The sequence below is a fragment of the Nannospalax galili genome, unplaced genomic scaffold (assembly GCF_000622305.1).
Source record: "Nannospalax galili isolate Female #2095 unplaced genomic scaffold, S.galili_v1.0 scaffold7, whole genome shotgun sequence".
NCBI lineage: Eukaryota > Metazoa > Chordata > Mammalia > Rodentia > Spalacidae > Nannospalax > Nannospalax galili.
Window position 1 is genome coordinate 1,271,478 of NW_008359081.1, and position 19,628 is coordinate 1,291,105.

The following is a 19,628-nucleotide window of genomic DNA, read 5'->3' on the forward strand; positions in this document are numbered from 1 at the left end:
ATAATAGATAACATTGCTTAGTTGAGCTTGGAATCTTTGCATGACCTTAAAGCTGATTTTGTGAATACACTTAAAGAAAATCAGGCACAGGAGCCAGATTCATGCTAACAAACTCACACACATATTGAAACCAGAGTGCTATTAACATGCAATAAGAAGGGTGCCTGGTGTTCTTAGCATCTCTGTTGCTGTGATAAAAATACTCTGACCAAAAGCAACTTGGGGAGGAAAGGATTTATTTGGCTTACACTTTCACATCACAGTCCATCAATGAGGGATGCTTAAGCAAGAACCTGGAGGCCGAAACTAAAGCAGAGACCATGGAGGAATGCTACTTTCTGGCTTGCTTCCTCCTGACTTGCTTAGCCACTCTTCTTATAGAGCCTAGGTCTACCTGCCTGGGGATGGCACTGCCTACAGTGGGCTGGACCCTCCTACATCAACTAACAATCAAGAAAATGTCTTACAGACATGCCCACAGGCTAGTCTGATGGAGAAAATACCTCAATTGAGGTTCCTTCTTCCCAGGCAACTGTAGTTTGTGTCAGGTTGACAAAATCTAACTAGCATACCTGGCAAGCATAATCTGGTTGGCTGGGGTAGTGCCTCTCCTTGCCCCTCCCCCTCCCCCTCCCTCTCTCCCCCCTCCTTTTCTCCCACTCTTCCTCTCACTCCCTCTCTTTCTTCTTCCTCTTTCTTCATCTTATTTCTCTTTCTCTTTTGCTTTCTCTCAAGAAAAATCTAGTTTGTAAAAGAAAGGTCGCTGAAGAAGTAGAAAATAATTTCCAGGAAAGTTATTCTTGCTCAACATCTCACCCCTAGGGCCTTGAGTCATGCCAGACAGTAGGCACTTGGTAAACATTTGGTGAGTGAATGAGTAGCTTGAAAGTTATTCATCGGCTCTTAACTGCTACTGTCACTTAAATGAGATAGACACCAGAGATAGACATCAGAGACAGTCACACAATGGAAAATAAGAGTATCAGCTTTGGTGTTAGACAAAGAAGCTGAGTCTCTCATCTACTACTTAGTTTCGATTGGTAAGATAAATAAGGTAAAAGTAAAATTAGTATACTTCATAGAAACAGGTTTATATAGGTTTGCCTAAATATAATAGGAAACTCTAGTAATAGTGTCTTTAAATGTTTGGTGTTTACTTCTCTTTCATGTAGAAGTCTGGAGTTAGGCAGCCTAAGGATATTATGGTGGCTTTGTGAATATTAGGAACTCATATTTTTGTCATTCTGTTTCACTATTTCAGCATGTGACTTTCATTTCCACAGTTATCACATGACCCAAGATGACTGGTGGACCTTCAGCCATCAAATCTGTGCTGTAAGAAAAGGCAGAAGGGCAAAACTGAATTTCCTTTCTCTTCTTTAGGTATCCTTCTTCCAAGTCCTACATAGTGACAGCATATATCCTGTGGACCAGAAATTTGTCATACACTTAAACCTTTCTGTAAAGAAAGCTTGGAAATATAGTTTTTCCTCCTCCTTTCAATGTGGCCAGGTGAAAATTCACATTCCATTACTAAGAAGAAAGAGGAACATGAATAGGCGATCTTCCACCATGTGGGTTTGGGGTATTGATCTCAGATTGTCAGCCTTGGGAGCAACTACCTTTACCCACTGCTGCTGGCCCAGATGGTGGGACCTTAATGGCATTATACATGTATTATTTTGATTAAATTTCAATCCTTTCTTATTTAAGTAGTAACATTTTATAAAGGAAGAAACTGAAGTCTCTGTAATTGGCCCAAGGTTATGTAGAAGTCTAAGACTCCAAGCCTGACTATCTGATGCTTTTTCTCAGAATTAAAGCCAATTATTATAAACAGAAAAAGCCTGTAAGTCAATCATCTGGTAAAACAAATTTTGCTTACAGATTTCATATATTTGCTATATTGTTGCAATTAAATGTGCACATATCACTTTAACCTCTGCTGTTTCTACTTTGAAATATCATAAACACTTTGCATACTTTATGGTTTCCCAATTTTTGTAAATTTTTAATTGAATTTTTGTGTATTTCATACAGAACATTTAAAATCATCTTTATACTCTCTTCCCCACTGGTACCCCCCATAGCCCCCCCACTGGAATTTTATCTTTTTGATGTTACATCAGTAAACCTTCCTCCTCCTCCTCCTCCGCCCCCTCCTCCTCCTCTTCCTCCTCCTCCTCCTCTTCCTCCTCCTCCTTCCTTTGCTTCTCCTTTTTTCCCTCCCTCTCTTCTTCCACCATCCCTCCCCTTTTTCCTCTCCCCCTCTCCTCTTGGAGACAGGGTCTTGCTATGCAGTCCAGGCTGGTGTCAAACTTTGTATTTGGCCTATTCTGCATTCCAAGGTACCATTTTCCTACCTCAGCCTACCAAGAGTGAAGATTTAATGATTTTAACTGTTTTAGTCCTTTTGAGGTGAGAGCTACATTTTGTGTTGGTGACAACCCTCTTTTAAAAATGTTTTATTTTTATGTGTATGTTTTGCTGGCATGTATGTAAGTGTATTACCAGCGTGCAGTGCCTGCAGAGGCCAGATGAGGGCCTTGGAACCCCTGGAACTGGAGTTTCAGGTGGTTGTTAGCCACCATGTGGGAGCTTGGAACTGAACTGAAATTCTTTAAGACTCTAAGAGCAGGTAGTACTCTTAACCGCTGGCCATCTCGCCAGCTCCAATAACCCCGTCTTAAAAGAAAGAAACAAGCAAAACCAAACACAAACCACATAAGCGATTTTGTGCTTTTTCAAGTGTGTCACCTCAGGAGGCAAAAGAGGTCAAATTGTTGCTTTTGGAGGCTGCTACTTTCGCCATTTGCTTAAGAAGGTGCATATACTTTAAAGTCGTGACATACGTTTGAGTGGATAATCACACTCAGAGAGTCGAAGTACTGGGCATAAATCAAAGCGAAAGTGGTGAGTCCCCATTGGGGGCTAAAAGAGAGCAGGTCCAACCACGCCCTTTTCTGCCCGCCCGCCGTTGTCTTTTTCCCAGAAAATCTTCTCTCAGAACCATAGAACCCGTCTTCCCAAGAGCACACCAAATTTTTCTAGTAGCGTGCGTGCGCCTGCGCAGAGTCTGCCGCAGGCGCCTTTTCAGCGCCCGACCACTTCCTTCTTCAGTTTTTCTCAGGCCTTGCCTGGGCTCTAGCTTTTCCCTGGGGAGGGGGCGGGGGTCATCACAGGGCGCCAAACACGCCCCCACAAGAAGGCCGGGGTGCGGCGTGGCGCAGCGCCGCACGTCAGTGGCCTTCCGGGCGGAAGTCCGCAGCTTCCCAAGTCGCTGATTGGCTTTCGGGCTGGCGCCTATCTCGGCCCCCGCGCCAGTTTCGGGCTGGTTGGCGCGGAATCGGAGGCTACTGGACCATGGCGCCTGTGAACGGCGAGGACTGCGAACTAGGGGAGAGCGGTGAGGGACAAGCCCACGCTGGTTGGGAATGTGGGGTCGTGAAATGATTTCGGGGAACAGCGGGTCTCTTTTAATTCTGAAGGTGGCACGCGCCCGGACCGCTCCAGAGTGTGCTTGGCCGCCGACCTTGATTTTTCTGGGCGGGGACCCTTCTGGAGTGGGACTGGGCTTTCTTACAGGGCCACCTGCTGAAGGGTTTTTTGTTTGCGAGGTTTTCTCATCCTGTGACAGTGTCCACACTGGCTGGCTGTTTTCCTTTGATGAGTCGCATTGCACGTGCTGGTCATAACTTCATGGCAACTGGTCTCAGTGGGGTATTGCCTTCTCCTGACCGACCATATTTCATTCACTACTCCCATCTCAGGTGTCCCTGTGAGAGCTGGGACCGAACAGGCATGTGCATCTCTTTTGAGAAAATCCCAGGGAGATGGTTAGCATTGTAACTAAGGAAAGTGAGGTGGAAGTGCTGTCATCAGATACAAATACGTTTTGTCTTTACACTTTAAGAATTTTTCTTTCAGATCCGACAGAAAGTTCCTCAAGTGCTCCATAGAGATAGTATTCAGATCTGGTCATTTGGAGTGAAGTTTAAAAAAAAAATTCTTTTTAAGTATCAGTTCAGTAGCATTTCGGATGCCCTGTATATCATGCGGTTTGCCGGTAGTAATCTTTATTTCCCAAAGTAGAATACAAAAATGCAAATGGATTTGTCTGATTTCTGATTTTTGAGCAGTATTCAACTAAAATGTGAGTTAACTTTAGTGAACTTCTGACTTAGAATCAGATACCTCACTTTCTTCCACAAGCTTTGCGTCTCCCTGCCACTGAATGCATCGCCATTAATGAGAACTTGCTTCCTAATCAGCTAACTTTGCATTCAGCTAGTTGTAAATCACAGATTTCAATTTTCTTTAGCCTTTCGCTTTTTTAAAGACAATTTATTTTGTAGAGGCGACTAGCCTGGATTACAAATGGGATGTAGGGTACTACATGAACAGTCTGCAGCCTCCCATCAATGATTTGCTTCTAGGCCCTTTCTTCACCCTAAAAACTGTACTCCACCCGTGAACATCAAGAAATCACTCTGGAGGATACTGTGCAATCTTGAGACCCCCTCTTCAGTCATGGTGTTGATTAAGTAGTTGCTAGGAACTTGTGACTGGAATTTTTCCTTTAGAGAGACTGAAACATTGCTATCTGAAAGACTGCTGCTGGTTGCTGTCTCCCTGCTTTTTTTGGGGGGGGGAGTAGATGTACTCCCAAGTGGTAATTTCAAAGTAATATTTAAATTTCTGTAAGTGGCCTTTCCCCCATTGTTATTCTATTCTTTTTTGCTAACTTGCCTATAATGAAGCATTGGAGACGTAAAAAAATTAGGCTTTGTTTTTCTTGTTAGAGGGTAGAGTACATGGACAGTGGCAACAAAAAGTTGTAAGGTGTGTAACTAGAACAGAGGGAAAAAGGTCAGGGACTTCAGTGATCAAAAAAGCTGATGCAGTGGTTCCTTCACCAAATATTTATTATGTAGTTGGCATGGGCATTCTGTCAGGCTCTGGCATTACCAAGACAGGTAGATTGGATGTGATTTCTGTCTTCATGGAGTCGAGAAAGTAAACGTCCAGTTATATATGCAGTGTCATACTGAGTCTGCCCTCAAGAAACTGCTTTATTTTTCTTAAGCTAGAATACAGTGTGGGGTGTTTGTATGTTATGTATGTGTTTGATTACCCTACAGCTGTACACACTCATACACACACTCAATTTCTCCTGTCTTGCTAAGTGTGAAATAAGATAACCATCTTCATTTAATCCTTAGAGCTTTATGATGCAGATGTGTTTTCCCTTTTCTCCTGAGAGGCAATGAAAGGTTAAAAAGTCTATAACCAGCCCTTATGATGTATGAAAATGATCAGGTGGAGTTTAATGATCAAAAAGTCATACAGTGGTTCATTCAGGAACCACTACAGCGACGGGAACCAACTCTAACTGATTTAAACTAAAGGAATTTATTAGAATATCATATTGTTTGCAGAAGTCCTGTAGGACTGGAAAGGCAGCCTGGGGGCTACTTAGCCAGAAACAGTGATTAAAATTGTTCCACAAAACTGTGCCAGAGAGGAGGTCTTGCTAACTATGACCAGGTACTTGGATGTTACAGCTTATACCTTGAGATAATCTTTGCCTCACATTTTCAATCCTGCAGTTGGTGCTATTTTTTGGAAGCTTCCTTAATCACAGGTCCCTTCCTTGGGACATTACTCTCCCATTTAAAATCTGAGCCCCTGTTTGTCATTAGTAGAGATGATTTTAATGTCCATAGCCTAGCTACCAGGTGTCTGGGAAGGCACACTTACCTGCCTTTTTCATAACAATAGTAGGACAAAGGTTCTGTGAACCCTCAAGACATAAGGAGAGAATTTCATAAAGTTTAGATTCTGGACAGCTTAGATAAAGCAAGGCAAGCCAGTCCAATATTGACATACATACCTGCAATCCTGCTACTCTGGAAGTTGAGGCAGGAGGTTCATGGTTCAAGAACAGCCTGACTACCTACTGAGGCCCTGTCTCAGAAAAAAAGTGAAATGAATTAAAACAAGGTAGCTGTCCACAGCTTAACTGGCTGACTGGTGGTCTCATGTCACTACTAAGTGGCAGACTGGGTCATCTGCTTTTTAACTTCTTGGTTCTCCTTGCTGTGTCTTCTCGGGGAATTAACTTCCACCCTGACTGTGTTTTGGAATACACCTTTCGTTTTCATCATTTCTAATTTGGCTCAGGACTTCTTCCTCTGTCTCTGTCACTTTTCAACCTGTTCTGTGTTGTTGAAATTTGACTCTACTTTCCAGGTCTGTGTTGGCGACCTCCCCTGTGAAACCTTCTCCGATTTCCTGGATAAATTAATGGTTCTCTCTCACTGTGTTTTTACCTCTTCTATGATACCATGTTTATATTCTGAGGGCAGTGGTAGACTCTTTTGTGTTACTTGACTGTGATCACCTTAAGGACAAGAAAGCTGTCTTATCTGTATTTGTGTCTTAAACTGTGTGTTGGGGTACAGTGTTGTCTGTGGACTAAATCTGTTTTCAGATCTGGAAATTTTGAGGATTCAGGGTCTCGAAGGGAATATACTGGTTAGTATTTCACTCTTAATGGCCAGACCTAATAATCTCTGAACCCTTTTCATGTAGGTCTGCTCAAGATTTTTTAAATCATTTGAATGACAGCCACAATTTTGTGACTGTTATCAAGTACCTCCATTCCTTAATTTTCACTTAATGCCTTTCAGAACACAGATTTAAAAGTCTTTAAAAGTCAAATGTGAATGTCAAACAATAGAATGAAATGCTACAAAGATTCTATTTCCAGAAAACTAGGAAAAAAAAAGATCTCCAATTATACCTTACCTTTAATATACAGTTTTCAGCAGTTTGTTGCCAACATTGGATACACAGCCTTTAAATTGTATCTTCTATTTCCATCAGGCACTTAGTCAAACAGCTTAATGTCACAAGGTTTCAGTATGGATGTTTTTGTGATGCCTCTTATAAAATGTCTCTTTTTCTGTGCCTACTCCTTTTAGTAAATTAATTAGCACCAAATACAACAAAATACTCAATTTCATGGACACATCTGGCAGTTGTACTGAGCCTAAAGTCATGGCTGTCAAGTAGTACTGTTGACTTGATCATTCATTACCTAGCGATTGAAAGTCTTAATTTTGTAAAATCTTTTAAGTATATGTGTGGGATGGCCAGTTTGTAATGATCAAAAGCATAGGTAGGTCAAAAGTTGAATGACCACTTTGGCTCTCTGCTATTTCAGTAATTTTTGGCAAAGGGCATTTCAGCCATTATCAATTTTTACTGTACTGTAATTTGTCCTGTACAGAGTCATAATCAACTGAGGCCTTGAATTCAGGGTTAGGATCAATCGTCTCCTCTGAACCATCTTTTAAAATTCTTCCAGCTAATTTGTTTCTCCTTTGACATTCTGGGTACTTTATTTAAGCCTCTGTTAGGGCTTATGCTACTTCAAAATGTTTTAGAGCCACTTGCTACCTATTTCCTGTGTTAGATCAGTTCCTATGAGTTTAGGGACTGTATCCTTTTGATTGTTGTCTCTTAAAGCATCTAGTACTTTACAAAGAACGATTCCAGCTTTGATTAACAGAACACCAAATAAATTGTCCTTTTATGACCCACTGGATTATTTGTAGCCTGTTGTTTCTGATGGGAAACTAAATGGCTAATGGCTGATGTTCATTCTTCAGGATTTGGATTTGAGATTTTTCTCTCTCTAGAGGAAAAATATAACTGACTTCAGATGTTTTAACTAGATCTTAGAGAAAATTTCAAGAGAGTCACAGGATCTTCACATTTGGCCATGAGCTTTGTGAATTATTTTGCATTCTAAAATATTCATTTGGGTATTATTATCTAGAAACAGTTCTTTGTTTTTGAGGAAGATGGTTGACAATTTTATAACATCTCGTGTAACTTTGGGTTTTATCAGCTGTGTCAGATTCAGGGAGTTTCGTAGCTTCTCGAGCTCGACGAGAAAAAAAATCAAAGAAAGGACGTCAAGAAGCTCTAGAAAGACTGAAAAAGGCCAAAGCTGGTGAGAAGTATAAATATGAAGTAAGTATCATTCTTTAACCTCATGCTTTATTTAATTTATAGCCTGTAGGTAGTTTTATGTCATCTGTGTCACCCATTAGAAATATTTCTATATTTCAAGGTTTTGGGGGAATGAGAGGTTAAGGATTGAACCTAGGACCTCATGAATGCTAGGCAAGCTTTCTACCACTGACGGAATTCTCAACCTTTTTTCACTTTTTATTTTCAGACAAGATCTCACTGACTTGCCCACATTGGCCTTGAACTTGTAATCCCAGTGTCTCAGCCTCCCTAATAGCTAAAATTACAGACCTGTACCACCAGATCTGGCTTATTTTTTTGTAACATAATTTAATATTGAGCAAATGTAGATATGAGGTAGATTGATAGATTATGGAGAGTACTAGATAGAACCTTTAAAGTTCCCATAGGGCACTTTACATAACATTTTTAAAGTTCAAATAGAAGTAATTATATCTGTATTTTTCTTCTTTTTTTTAGGACCACTAATTGTTTTTTTTTTGTCTTTTTTTGTTGTTTTTAATATGAAAAAAAAATTACGTAACATGAAACTTATCCTTTTGAACATTTTAATTTCAGGACCGTTTTTCTAAATTTAGCACACTGTGTATCCTTTGGATTCTTTTTTAAAAAGATTTATTTTTATTATTTTTAATTACGTGTATGTGTGTGTCTCTGTGGGTATGTGCATGTGAGTACAGGTACCCTTGGAGGCCAGAGGCATCAGATCCATTGGAGCTGGAATTACAGGTGGTTGTGAGCTGCCAAACATGGGTGCTGGGACCTGAAATGGAGTCCTCTGAAGGGGAGTAGTATGTGTTCTTAACTGCTTAGTCATCTCTCCAACCCCTATCCCTTGACTTCTGTAGGCGAGCTTAGAAGTGCTTTTGCTTTTTATTTTTGGTCATTTTGAGACAGGGTCTCCCTGTAATCCCAGCTGGTCTGGAACTTACTATGTAGACCAGGCTGGCATCCATCTCAAAAATATCCTCCTGCCTCTGCTGGCAAGTGCTTTTACTTTTAAGGTATTATGCACTCTAGCTAATCACCTTCTTAAATAGAATTGTTCTTAAGCTCATTTTTAAGAGCAGTGGCAGTGGAAATTTGGGCCTTATTTCTGCCTGCTGGTGAGATTGAATCTCTTAAAAATTTTTTTCAAATAGTATTTATGCGTATGTGTCTGTGTGTTTGTCTGCTTGTCTGTATGTGCACCACATACATGCAGGTGCCTTTAGAGATCAGCAGAGGATGTCAGATCCTCTGGAACTGGAGTAACAGATGGTTGTGAGCCATCTGATATGGCTGCTGGGAGCTGAACTCTGGTCCTCTGTAAGAGTAGCAAATATTCTTAACTGCTGAGCCATTTTTCCAGCCCCAAGATTGAATCTTTTTTGGCTGTTTCTTTCTACCATTGTTTATGACCTGCAGGTCAAAAAAAGAGTGTGTACTCTGCACAACATTGTCTGGCCTTGCCTTCTCAGCTCCTGAGTATCATAACTGCTGAGGCTAGAAAGGGATAAACTAATACTACAAGATAATAGTAGTATACTTTTTGTTTCTTTTGAGACAGAGTCTTACTGTATAGCTCTGATTGGTCTGGAACTCATTCTGTAGACCAGACTGACCTCAAACTCACAGAAATCCTGAGTGCTGGTATTAAAGGTATGTGCTACCATGCCTGGCAACAATATACTTTTTTGAATTAACTCATCATTCTAAGTGCTTTTACCAACATGCTTTTCATTTAATCCTGTCAGTGACCATATGAAATAGACAGTATGATGAACAACATTTTGCAGGGGAGATATCTGAGGTGCAGGAAGGTTAGTAAGATCCCATTGACAAATCCTTTATTTGAACCTAGGTAATCTGGCTTTGGAATATTTATGTTTTTTATTTCTATTTTTTAAGAAATATTTTATTATTTTTATTTTATGTGTATGAGTGTATTGCCTGCATGTGTGTAAGTGCACCCATGTTGTACAGTGCCCATGGAGGTCAGAAGGTTGTCATATCCCCTGGAACTGGACTTATGGATGGTTGTTAGCCACCATGTGGGTGCTGGGAATGGAACCCTGGTCCTCTGCAAGAGCAGTCAGTGCTCTTAACTGTTGAGCCATCTCTTCAGCCCCTGGAATATTCATGTTTAACCCCAGCCTGTACTGTAGTAGGCAATTAGGCAAAAAGAAGAGAATTTTTTGCCACTTGACATTATTTGTTTCTGTTAAGTAAGGCCACTGGTTCAGAAAAGGTTGCTAAAAGGATTATAGTGAAGCCAAGAGTAAAGCATTTTTAATGTAGATGCTTCTATAAAGGAGTTCTGTACATTTCAGATGTTGGTGTTATGTGGCTGATTCCCTTTACACATGGTGTTCTTAATTGTGTGGCTCTAAAAAGCATTCATACCGAGTAGAAACAGTGTGCTTTTTAAAGATAGTCTTTTGGGCTAAGGATATTGCTCAGTGGTAGAGTGCTTGCTTAGCAAGGAAACCAGGTTTCATCCTCACTATTATACACAAACAAGATCGAGTTAAAAATTTTTTTTCTGCTGTCTTTTTTTTAAAAGATTGTGTGTGTGTGTGTGCGTGTGTGCGTGTGTATGCAGTGTGTGTGTGGTTGTCCATGGAGGCCAGAAGAGGGTGTCAGATCCCCTGAAATTTATATTACTGGCAATTGTGAGCTGCCTGATGTGGATGCTCAGAACTAAACTCTGGTCTTCTGGAAGAACAAGAAGTGCTCTTGGGGCTGGAGAGATGGCTCAGTGGTTAAGAGCACTGACTGCTTTTGCACCCACATGGCGGCTTCAAACCATCCTTAATTCCAGTTCCAGGGGAATCTGAAACCCTCTTCTGACCTCCGTGGCATTGCAGGACACGGGTGCACTCACACACATGCAGGCAATATGCTCATACGCATAAAATAAAAAAAAATAATAAAAAGAAGTGTTCTTAACTTCTGAGTCATCTCTCTAGCGCCTTCTGGTGTTTTTTTAATAATATATATGAATTACTAAAGACAAAAGTATGCATTCAACTCACAAAAGTAGTTATGCTGGCCTCTCCCCAAAGCAAATTCTTAACTAACTGGACTGTGTGCATCTATATCCTTGAAAACTTAATTTTGAGACTGAGGATATAAGTCAGTGGTGGATCACTTGACTAGCATGTGTGAGGTCATAAGTTTCATCCTAGCACCATAAAACAGAAAAAACAGTTAATGTGATAGAGTAGGTTGATTTTTTTTTTTTTCTTGGTCTTTTTGAGACAAGGTCTCCCTGTAGCCCTAGCTGGCCTGGATTCGCTATGGAGACCAGGCTGGCCTCGAACTCACAGAGATCCTCCTGCCTCTGCCTCCCGAGTGCTGGGATTAAAGGCGTGTACCACCACGCCTGGCAAAGAGTAGGTTGTTTTTGTTATCAAATGAAAAAGGCCAAATCAGGATTTGCCAGTGATTGTTGTAGACTAGGTTGAAAACAAAGGTGAAGGGCTGGGGATATAGCTCACTTATAGATGGCTTACTGAGCACGGACAAGGCCCTGAGGTTTCATACCCAGCACCACACACACACACACACACACACACACACACACACACACACACACGTGAAAAAGCATTGTCTTACAGTTATTCTTTTAAAAATATATTTTTTATTTATGTATATGTATCTGTGTTTGTGCATGTGTGTGCAGGTATCTGTGGAGGCCATAAGAGTTACAGGTGGTTGTGAGCCACCCAGTGTGGGTACTGGGTACCAAATTCAGGTCCTTTGGAAGAGCAGCAAGTGTTCTTAACTGCTGCGCCATCTCTCTAGCCCTGGTTTTGTAGTTACTCCAAGCCTTATAGGTATGGTAGCTATCTAGTTAACTGTCACTACCAGGCTTTCAAAGCTCTGCATCCAAGTTTTTTTCCTAGAATCTTTAGCTTTTCTGATACAATTAGTTGTTTCCCTTCATGCTATATTTGAAAAACCCAGAGCTCTTAAGGAGTTTTAAGGAGGTGTCTATGAGATATTGCTAACTAGTCTGCCATATTCTCATCTGGGAATTCAGTGGCTTGTCACCATGGGTAGCTGTAGCAATCGTGTACATCTGTTCCATTTGTCACTTTAATTGCAGAAGTGGTCTGCTGTATTCATTTTGTGGCTCATGGTGCACAGGCCCTCTGGCAGACAGGAAGTGTGATTGGAGAATCTGCTGCTGTCACTGTGCTTGTTGCCCAAGTAGCTTGTCACTTAAGGGTCTGCAGTTTCAAGTTTGAGACTCAGAGGATTGGTGGTAAGGCAGAGATCACTTGAAAACCATTTCTTGTTTGACTACAGAATATAAAATATATTTGTTTTGCTAATTTTTGGAGGGGATGAACCAGGTAGCTTTTTATTTAGTTGGTTGAACAGTTATTAAAATTACTGTCTATTTGCAGGGGATGCCCTGATTGATGCATCTGTGGGGAATGGGTGGGCCTTATGCATTTGCTAAGTATAGGAGAAACCAGTGTGGAAATTGCAAGTGCATAATCCCCAAAGCAGCTAATGAAGAATTGGCTATAATTCAGTTTGTTTTTTATGGAGTAGATGAGTAATTGATGGTGTGACAAGTATATTATGCTAATGGAATCATTTAATATCTTATGTTAACACCCACCTAAGAGGAATACTAAGTTAATTGATGTCTATTTAAGGAAAACCCTGTAGTGGTGTTGAATGTCAGAACTCATGATTTGGTTGCAGCTACTCCATCAGGCTGCCATTCCAGTTTCAATTTGACAATTTTTTTTTCATCAGATTTTTTTAACACTTTCACTCCATTTGAAGCTTTTTCTCAAACTTTTGTAATGGCAGGTTGAGGACTTCACAAGTGTTTATGAGGAAGTTGATGAAGAGCAGTATTCGAAGCTGGTTCGGGCACGTCAGGATGATGACTGGATTGTGGATGACGGTATGTGGGAGGAGACTGCCTGTTAGGCACTGCAGTAGTTGCTTCTTCACTCTCATGTACTGGGGTTGCTATGGCTGAGGAGATGTAAGGCATTCATGTTCGTTATCGTTCTGGTTGCTGTGATAAAAATGCCTGACAAAAGCAACTTAAGGAAGGAAAAGTGTATTTGACTTAGTTTGAGGGTATAGTCCATCCTGGTAGGGTAGGATGGAGGCAGAATTGACATAGTCAGGAAGCGGAGGGAGGTGAATGCCTGTGCTCAGCCTGCTTTCCCCTATTTATTCAGTCCAGGATCCCTGTTTGTGGAATGGTGCTGTCCACAATTAAGGTGGGTGTTCCCCTCTCAGTTAACCTAATCTGGATGATCTCTCATAGGCATGTCCACAGGTTTATCTCCTAGATGATTCTAGATTTTTGTCAAGTTCAAGTTGACAATATTGACAGCATTCTAAGGATCATATCTTTGGTGTGAAATTTCTTTAGTTATTTGAGGTTAAAGAAGCAAAATGATAGGAAATTGACATGATAGCACTCTGGAAAATCTATGCACATACCTCAATACATTCCCCAGGAAATGGCTGTGTAGAAATTAAGAGGATGCTTGGGACACTGCTTTAATCCTTGCTCCCTCTCCCCAGTAGAAAAAGGAATTGGGAGGGGAACCACATACCTGTGGACAAAACACAAAGCTCCACAGCATGTGGAATTAAGGGATGCAGGTTCAAGTTCTGCCTTTTCCTCTTTCCGAGTATATGAACTTGGACAAATCAGTATCACTGAGCCACAAATTTTCTACCTGTAATGTGGAGATAAAACAAAACTATTTCCCAGAGTACAGAAGGTTGTAGGTATGAGAGTTAGGCTGAGCAGTGGAAAATACTCTAAAGGTTGGTGTTTCTGTTCTTGTATAAAGCTCACTGGTTCCTGCCTGACTTCTTGGGGAGGAGGTGAAGGCTGTGTTTGTGACTGTACCTCTGTTTCTATAATTGAAGTCAACTACATTGCTCGTTTTCTCTCGGTAACTAGGGTACCTTTCCTGGACTTGTATCCTTTGCTCTTTTGGTAGAACAAAGCTGTTATAAAATAGCCATCTGTGGCAGAGCTTTTGATCTTGTGAGTCAAATCATTTCCCTAGCTCACCTAGCTAGATATAGCATATCATTGGTTTTGACTCTGCATCTTTTGTGTAGATACTATACCTTGTCTAACACCTGTTTGAATAGGATTCTGCCAAACTTAAAATGGAACAGACTAGAAGAACACATGAGAGGGTATAAAAGTGTTTTGTTTTTGAATTTTGGGGCCATGGCTAAAATATTATTGTCCACTTATTTTTATTTTTAGACTTATATTTTCATTTTTTTAAGACAGGCTCTCACTCTGTAGCCCAGGCTGGCCTTGAACTTGCCATGTAGCCAAGACTGCCCTTAACCTCATTTTATAGTTCTAGATGGCCTCAAACATACAGTCCTCCCACCTTAGCCTCCTGAGTGCTAAGATTACAGAGGTGTGCCACCATACCCAGGTATTGGTCACTTTTAGAAACTTGATCTGATACTCAATTTTATTCTTGCAGATGGTACTGGCTATGTGGAAGACGGTCGAGAGATTTTTGATGATGACCTTGAAGATGATGCTCTTGATACCAGCGAAAAAGGTAACTATATTTTGTTTTCAGAGAGTGCTATTTTCAGATTCTCTAAAATTTGAAATGACTTGGTATTCTGATAAAGTGTGCTTTAGAGAAAGACCTACCGTAGTCGTTAGTTAGAGAGTATGTTCTAATGGTGAGATTAGCATTGTAGTGTAGAAAATGACATGGAAGAAATAAAAATACCAGCAAGAAATGAAATGAAAGGTTTTATTTCCCCATTAGCCAAAGACTTTGTTCTTGTTCTTTTTGGAAAATTTCAGTTCAGTTCATTTTAGAGATGTAGATTTTGAGGTCTACAACAATAAGTAATGTCTATTAATTCCTTCTGAAGGGATGTACTTAGAATGTTAGGTCTTTGATAATTTTACAGTGCAAAAAACATGGTTTAGCTTATCTAAACTGTAGTCCATGGGCCACAAGTGCCCCAGGACAGTTATGAATGTGGCCAAACATAAAATTGTAAATTTAATGAAAACATGAGGCTTTTAAAAATGAGTTTTCATGGTTCTTCTTGTTAATTTGACTGTGTGCTTCTTAGGCATGAACTTTCTAGATTATCATGTTGCAGTGACAGGAACCTGGACAGTACTGCCAGGAATCAACTTACTTTAAAATATTATGACCCTCATATGTAGATTAGCATTTTTCAACATTTGCTTCTTGTCTCTCTTCCTAACCACAGACACACAGACTTTGTGGTGAATTTTTTGAACTTTAGCAGTGACTTCATGAGAGTAAAGATGCTTGTCTGTTCCATTATCATAGTATTGTCTAATATATTGTCTACAGTAACAGTTTCCAATTAGTCTAGCAATGTCTTTCATAACAGTTTTGAAAAGTTTTATTTATTCTTATTTTATGTACATGAGTGTTTTGCTTGTATGTAAGTACACACATGTGTACAACCCATGGAGGCCAGAAGAGGGCGTCAGAGCCCCTGAACTGGAATTACAGATGGTTGTTAGCTGCCATATGGGTGCTGGGAACCAAACCCAGATCCTCTGAAAGAACAGCCAGTGCTCATAACTGCTGAGCTGTCTCTCCAGCCCCTTTCATAACTGTTTTTAAACATATTATTTATTTAGTGTGTTTATATGTGTTTGAAAACTGGCACATGTCATGGTGTATGTGTGGAGGTCAGAGGACAACTTCTTGGTTGTCAATTCTCTCCTACCTTGTTTCAAGACAGGGTCTCTCCTGTTGGTAGGGTCTCCCTTGTTTTCTCTGTCACTGCCCAGCTGTGAACTCCACGCTAGCTGATTTTCTGCCTTTCATCTCACTGTGAGAGTGCTGGGGTTACAGATGCATACCACCAAATCTGGCTTTGTTTTTTCAAACTTGGGTTCTAGGTTTGAAAAAACAGGCATGCACAGCAAGTGCTTTTACATTCTGAGCCATCTCTCTGGCTCCTATGACTTTTTAAAAATGCAGAATCTAAGCCGGGCATGGTGGTGCACGCCTGTAGTCCCAGCACTTGGGAGGCAGAGGCAGGTGGATCTCTGTGAATTCGAGGCCAGCCTGGTCTACATAGTGAGTTCCAGGCCAGCTGGGGCTACAGGGAAACCCTGTTTCAAAAAGACCAAGAAAAAAAAAAGCAGAATCTACTGTACTTTTCATGGCTCTTCAATCTTTAGTCTTATTTTGTGTAGAATAGCAATATATCCTTCTCCCAATCCTTTTTTTATTTGATGGCATTAAAACTTTTTAAAGGGACTATGCTGGTTTTGTTGAATGTCCTGCAATCTGGCAATCTGGGATTTTCCTGATTGCTTCTTTGCACTTAGATTCAAGTTAAATATTTTGGCAACAGTAAAGAAAGATTTATGTCTAAATAAATGTTTTGGCCATGTCGACAGCATAGATAGAATTGTGACCTTCCATTTAGTTGTATTAGGGGTATATAAGAAATTACTGTTAAAATCTGGTCTCCGTTAGCATTTTTCCTGTGTGTGTGTGTGTGTGTGTGTGTGTGTGTGTGTGGTGTCTGAGCATATGTGTGTGCTCATGGCCAGAGGAGGATAGTGGGAATCTTCCTCTATTACTTTCCACTTTATTTTTTAGATTTTATTATTTTAACTCTGCTGGCCATCCAGGGTGCTCTGTGTATACATTTATCTCTACCCACCAATGCTGGGGTTACAGGCCTGCACAGCCATGCCTGACTTTTACATGGATGCTTAGATTTGAACTCGGTCCTCTTGCTTTCATAGAAAGTGCTCTTACTGAGCCATTTCCCTAGTTTCTCATTTTTCCCTTTGATGTTCCGATTTGGTCAGGAGAGCCTCTTTAAGCTGGCTCCTGTGTTCTTTTGATATGATCTTTGAGCATTTTCTAGCTTTTAGGGCCATGATGATGTTTCAGGTTTATCCCACTCTCCTGTCCCAAACCTGGAATTGGCTGTTTCTCCCTTGACTCTTGATTCCTTTTAAGTGGGGAATCATATTCAAATCTGGGAAATGAATGTGCTCATTGCTGCTGAGGCATGGAGGCTATGTTTGAATTATGCTATGCTGTTAATTGTATGATCTTGACCTGGTCCCATCACTTGTCTAGATTTTAGTTTTGACAGCTGTGTAGTAGGAAGTTGGAGCGGACAGGATACATTTCAGAGAAAGGACCAATATCCCAGTTACCCTAGTGTTGATCACTGTAGCAAATACAAAGAAAGCATGTAGTAGTTGTTGAATAAAGGAACTGTCACTGTGTTTCTATCATCATAATCTCTCTTCTTGGTAAGGTATCAGTGATGAGAAGGTTTGATATATTCTGGAAAACAGCTAGTTTTAGAAGTTTTGATTTATATTTTGCTCTAGCACCTACCTACAAATCTCTGCTGTTTGAGTATCCTTTGCTAGAAGCTTGTAAGATCACTAGAGCTTAGGAAGGGGAAATAGAATCTAGCAATTTACTTTAAAAAGTTACAGGACATTGAAGAATTTGGCTAGAAGTTAAAGGTCAGCTCCTTATGGTATGCAACTAATTCCTGGCATAGTGTTTTCAAAGAGGTAGAAAAAAATATATCAGCTACATCCCAGTCAAGAGAAATTGGTGAGAAAACACAACAAAACAAAACTAGTGCTAAACTGTGGAAAAATTATACATCATTATTTACATTCTTTATTTTTTGTCTTTCTGTCTAAACCCTATTAACTACAGATTTAAACCTTCTCATGAAACCTTTCTTGTTCATTCAAGCCTCGGTTAACCTCTTTATGCTGAATCTTAAAGCTGATTTTTTTTAAACTAACATTTGACCATTGCTCCAAATGATCTCAGTGAAAATGCAAATCCTTCATGAAATTCTCTTGCCTTAAACTTTTCACAGATGTCCTACAAAGGTTTGGTCTAATTGGCACATGGAAAACACAGTTTTAAAACTGTGGTTTTGTATATATGATTTACCATTCATGACATATAGTCTGTTGGCAGTGTTTGCAGCCATTGCCACTATAAATGTAAATGTAAGCTATCTTCACTTTAAATGTAAGGCCCACACTCATTAAGCAGTTACTGCCCAGCCTTCCTTCAGTGGCTGGCAGCCATTGATTTACTTTCTGTTTCTGGATTTGCTTATTCTGGAAATTTCATACAAATGGTATCATTATAAGTGGCCTTTATGTCTGGCTTCTTTCACTTAGCATCATGCTATCCATTTCTTTTTGTTATACCATGTGTTAGTACTTTATTCCTTTTTATGAATTGATTTTCTATTATGTGATTATGCACACATTTTGTTTATCCTTTCATTAATTGATTGAAATGTGCATTATTTCTATTTTTCTTGGTTATTGTATTTACTGCTACTATGTGCATTTGTGTTCAAGTTTTTGCTTGAATACTTGTAGTAGTTTCTTTTGGGTATATGCCCAGGAGTTGTACATGTATTTCTCTTTCCTTTTCTTTCTTACATGAGAGATAAGGCCTGTAGGTAGTTGTGTACCTTCCTTTTCTCATGTAGCAAGCTATCCTGAAATTTACTCTATCATGTGATACATACAGTACATATTAAGTATGGTATAGTTCATTATAATGAACTCTTTGGAAGAACATTTTCAATCATTTGTTATTACAAATAGTACCACATCTGATAACTCTGCTTTCCTCAGAAAAAATTCCTAGAAGTAAGGCGGTTAATTTAGAGAATAAATGTACACGGAAACTTTGTTTTTTTTTTTTGTTTTTTTTTTTTGAGATAGGGTCTCAGCAGGTAGCACAAGCTATTCTTGTCTTCAAGATCCTCCTGTCCCAGCTTCTGGAGTGCTGGGATTATGGGCATGAGTCACCATCCCCACCTCATGTTAAGCTTTATTAGATATTGCCAAGTTCTTCATAGGAGTAATACATTTCTCACAAACCATGTACAAGTGTCTCTTTCCCCAAAGTCTTGCTAACAATGTGTTGTCAAGCTTTTGAATTTTTCTACTCTGATTTGTAAGAAGTGGCATCTCAGTGTGGTTTTCATTTACATTTTGGCATATGAAGTTGATAATCTTTTTATACACATAACTCCCTGTGTTTATTGCTTACTTTTGTGTTGAATTTTATTTTTACTTTATGTGTATGAGTGTTATGCCCCTATGTGTGTAAGTGTACCCGTGTCGTGCTGTGCCTGTGGAAGACAGAAGAGGGTGTCAGATCCCCTGGAACTGAAGTTATAGCTGGTTGTTAGCTGCTATGTGGGTGCTGGGATTTGAGCCTGGGTCTTCTACAAGAACAGCCAGTGCTCTTAACCGCTGAGCCATCTCTCCCTTCAAAGAAGTTTTCTTTTTTTTTTTTTTCAATTTTTTCTTTAATTTAATTTTTTTTTTACAATTAAAGTTACAGTTTTAACAATATACAAAATATCACAGTAATTCAGATTTTTTGGCATAATGATTACAGATTTGATAAATACATTTTATATCTCATAATAGCGATGAGGATTATACAAAAGCTATTAAAACAATTATGAGAATAAATTCTATTGTCACTTAAGTATCTAAAGCTATTTTCCTTTGC

At 39.8% G+C, this 19,628-nt stretch overlaps 1 protein-coding gene across 4 annotated transcripts in view; it reads left to right on the forward strand.

Annotated features, from left to right (window-relative positions):
* The first annotated feature begins 3,262 nt into the window (after positions 1 to 3,262).
* Pola1 (DNA polymerase alpha 1, catalytic subunit) overlaps positions 3,263 to 19,628 on the forward strand; it is a 336,580-nt gene continuing 320,214 nt past the window's right edge. For all 4 annotated transcript variants that reach the window (XM_017795508.2, XM_017795509.2, XM_008822724.3 and 1 more), the window contains exons 1-4: positions 3,263 to 3,406; positions 7,919 to 8,043; positions 12,880 to 12,976; positions 14,553 to 14,633. In XM_017795508.2, the coding sequence (XP_017650997.1) occupies positions 3,364 to 3,406; positions 7,919 to 8,043; positions 12,880 to 12,976; positions 14,553 to 14,633 (346 nt within the window). In that variant the 5' untranslated portion in view covers positions 3,263 to 3,363. The remainder of the gene's footprint in view (positions 3,407 to 7,918; positions 8,044 to 12,879; positions 12,977 to 14,552; positions 14,634 to 19,628) is intronic.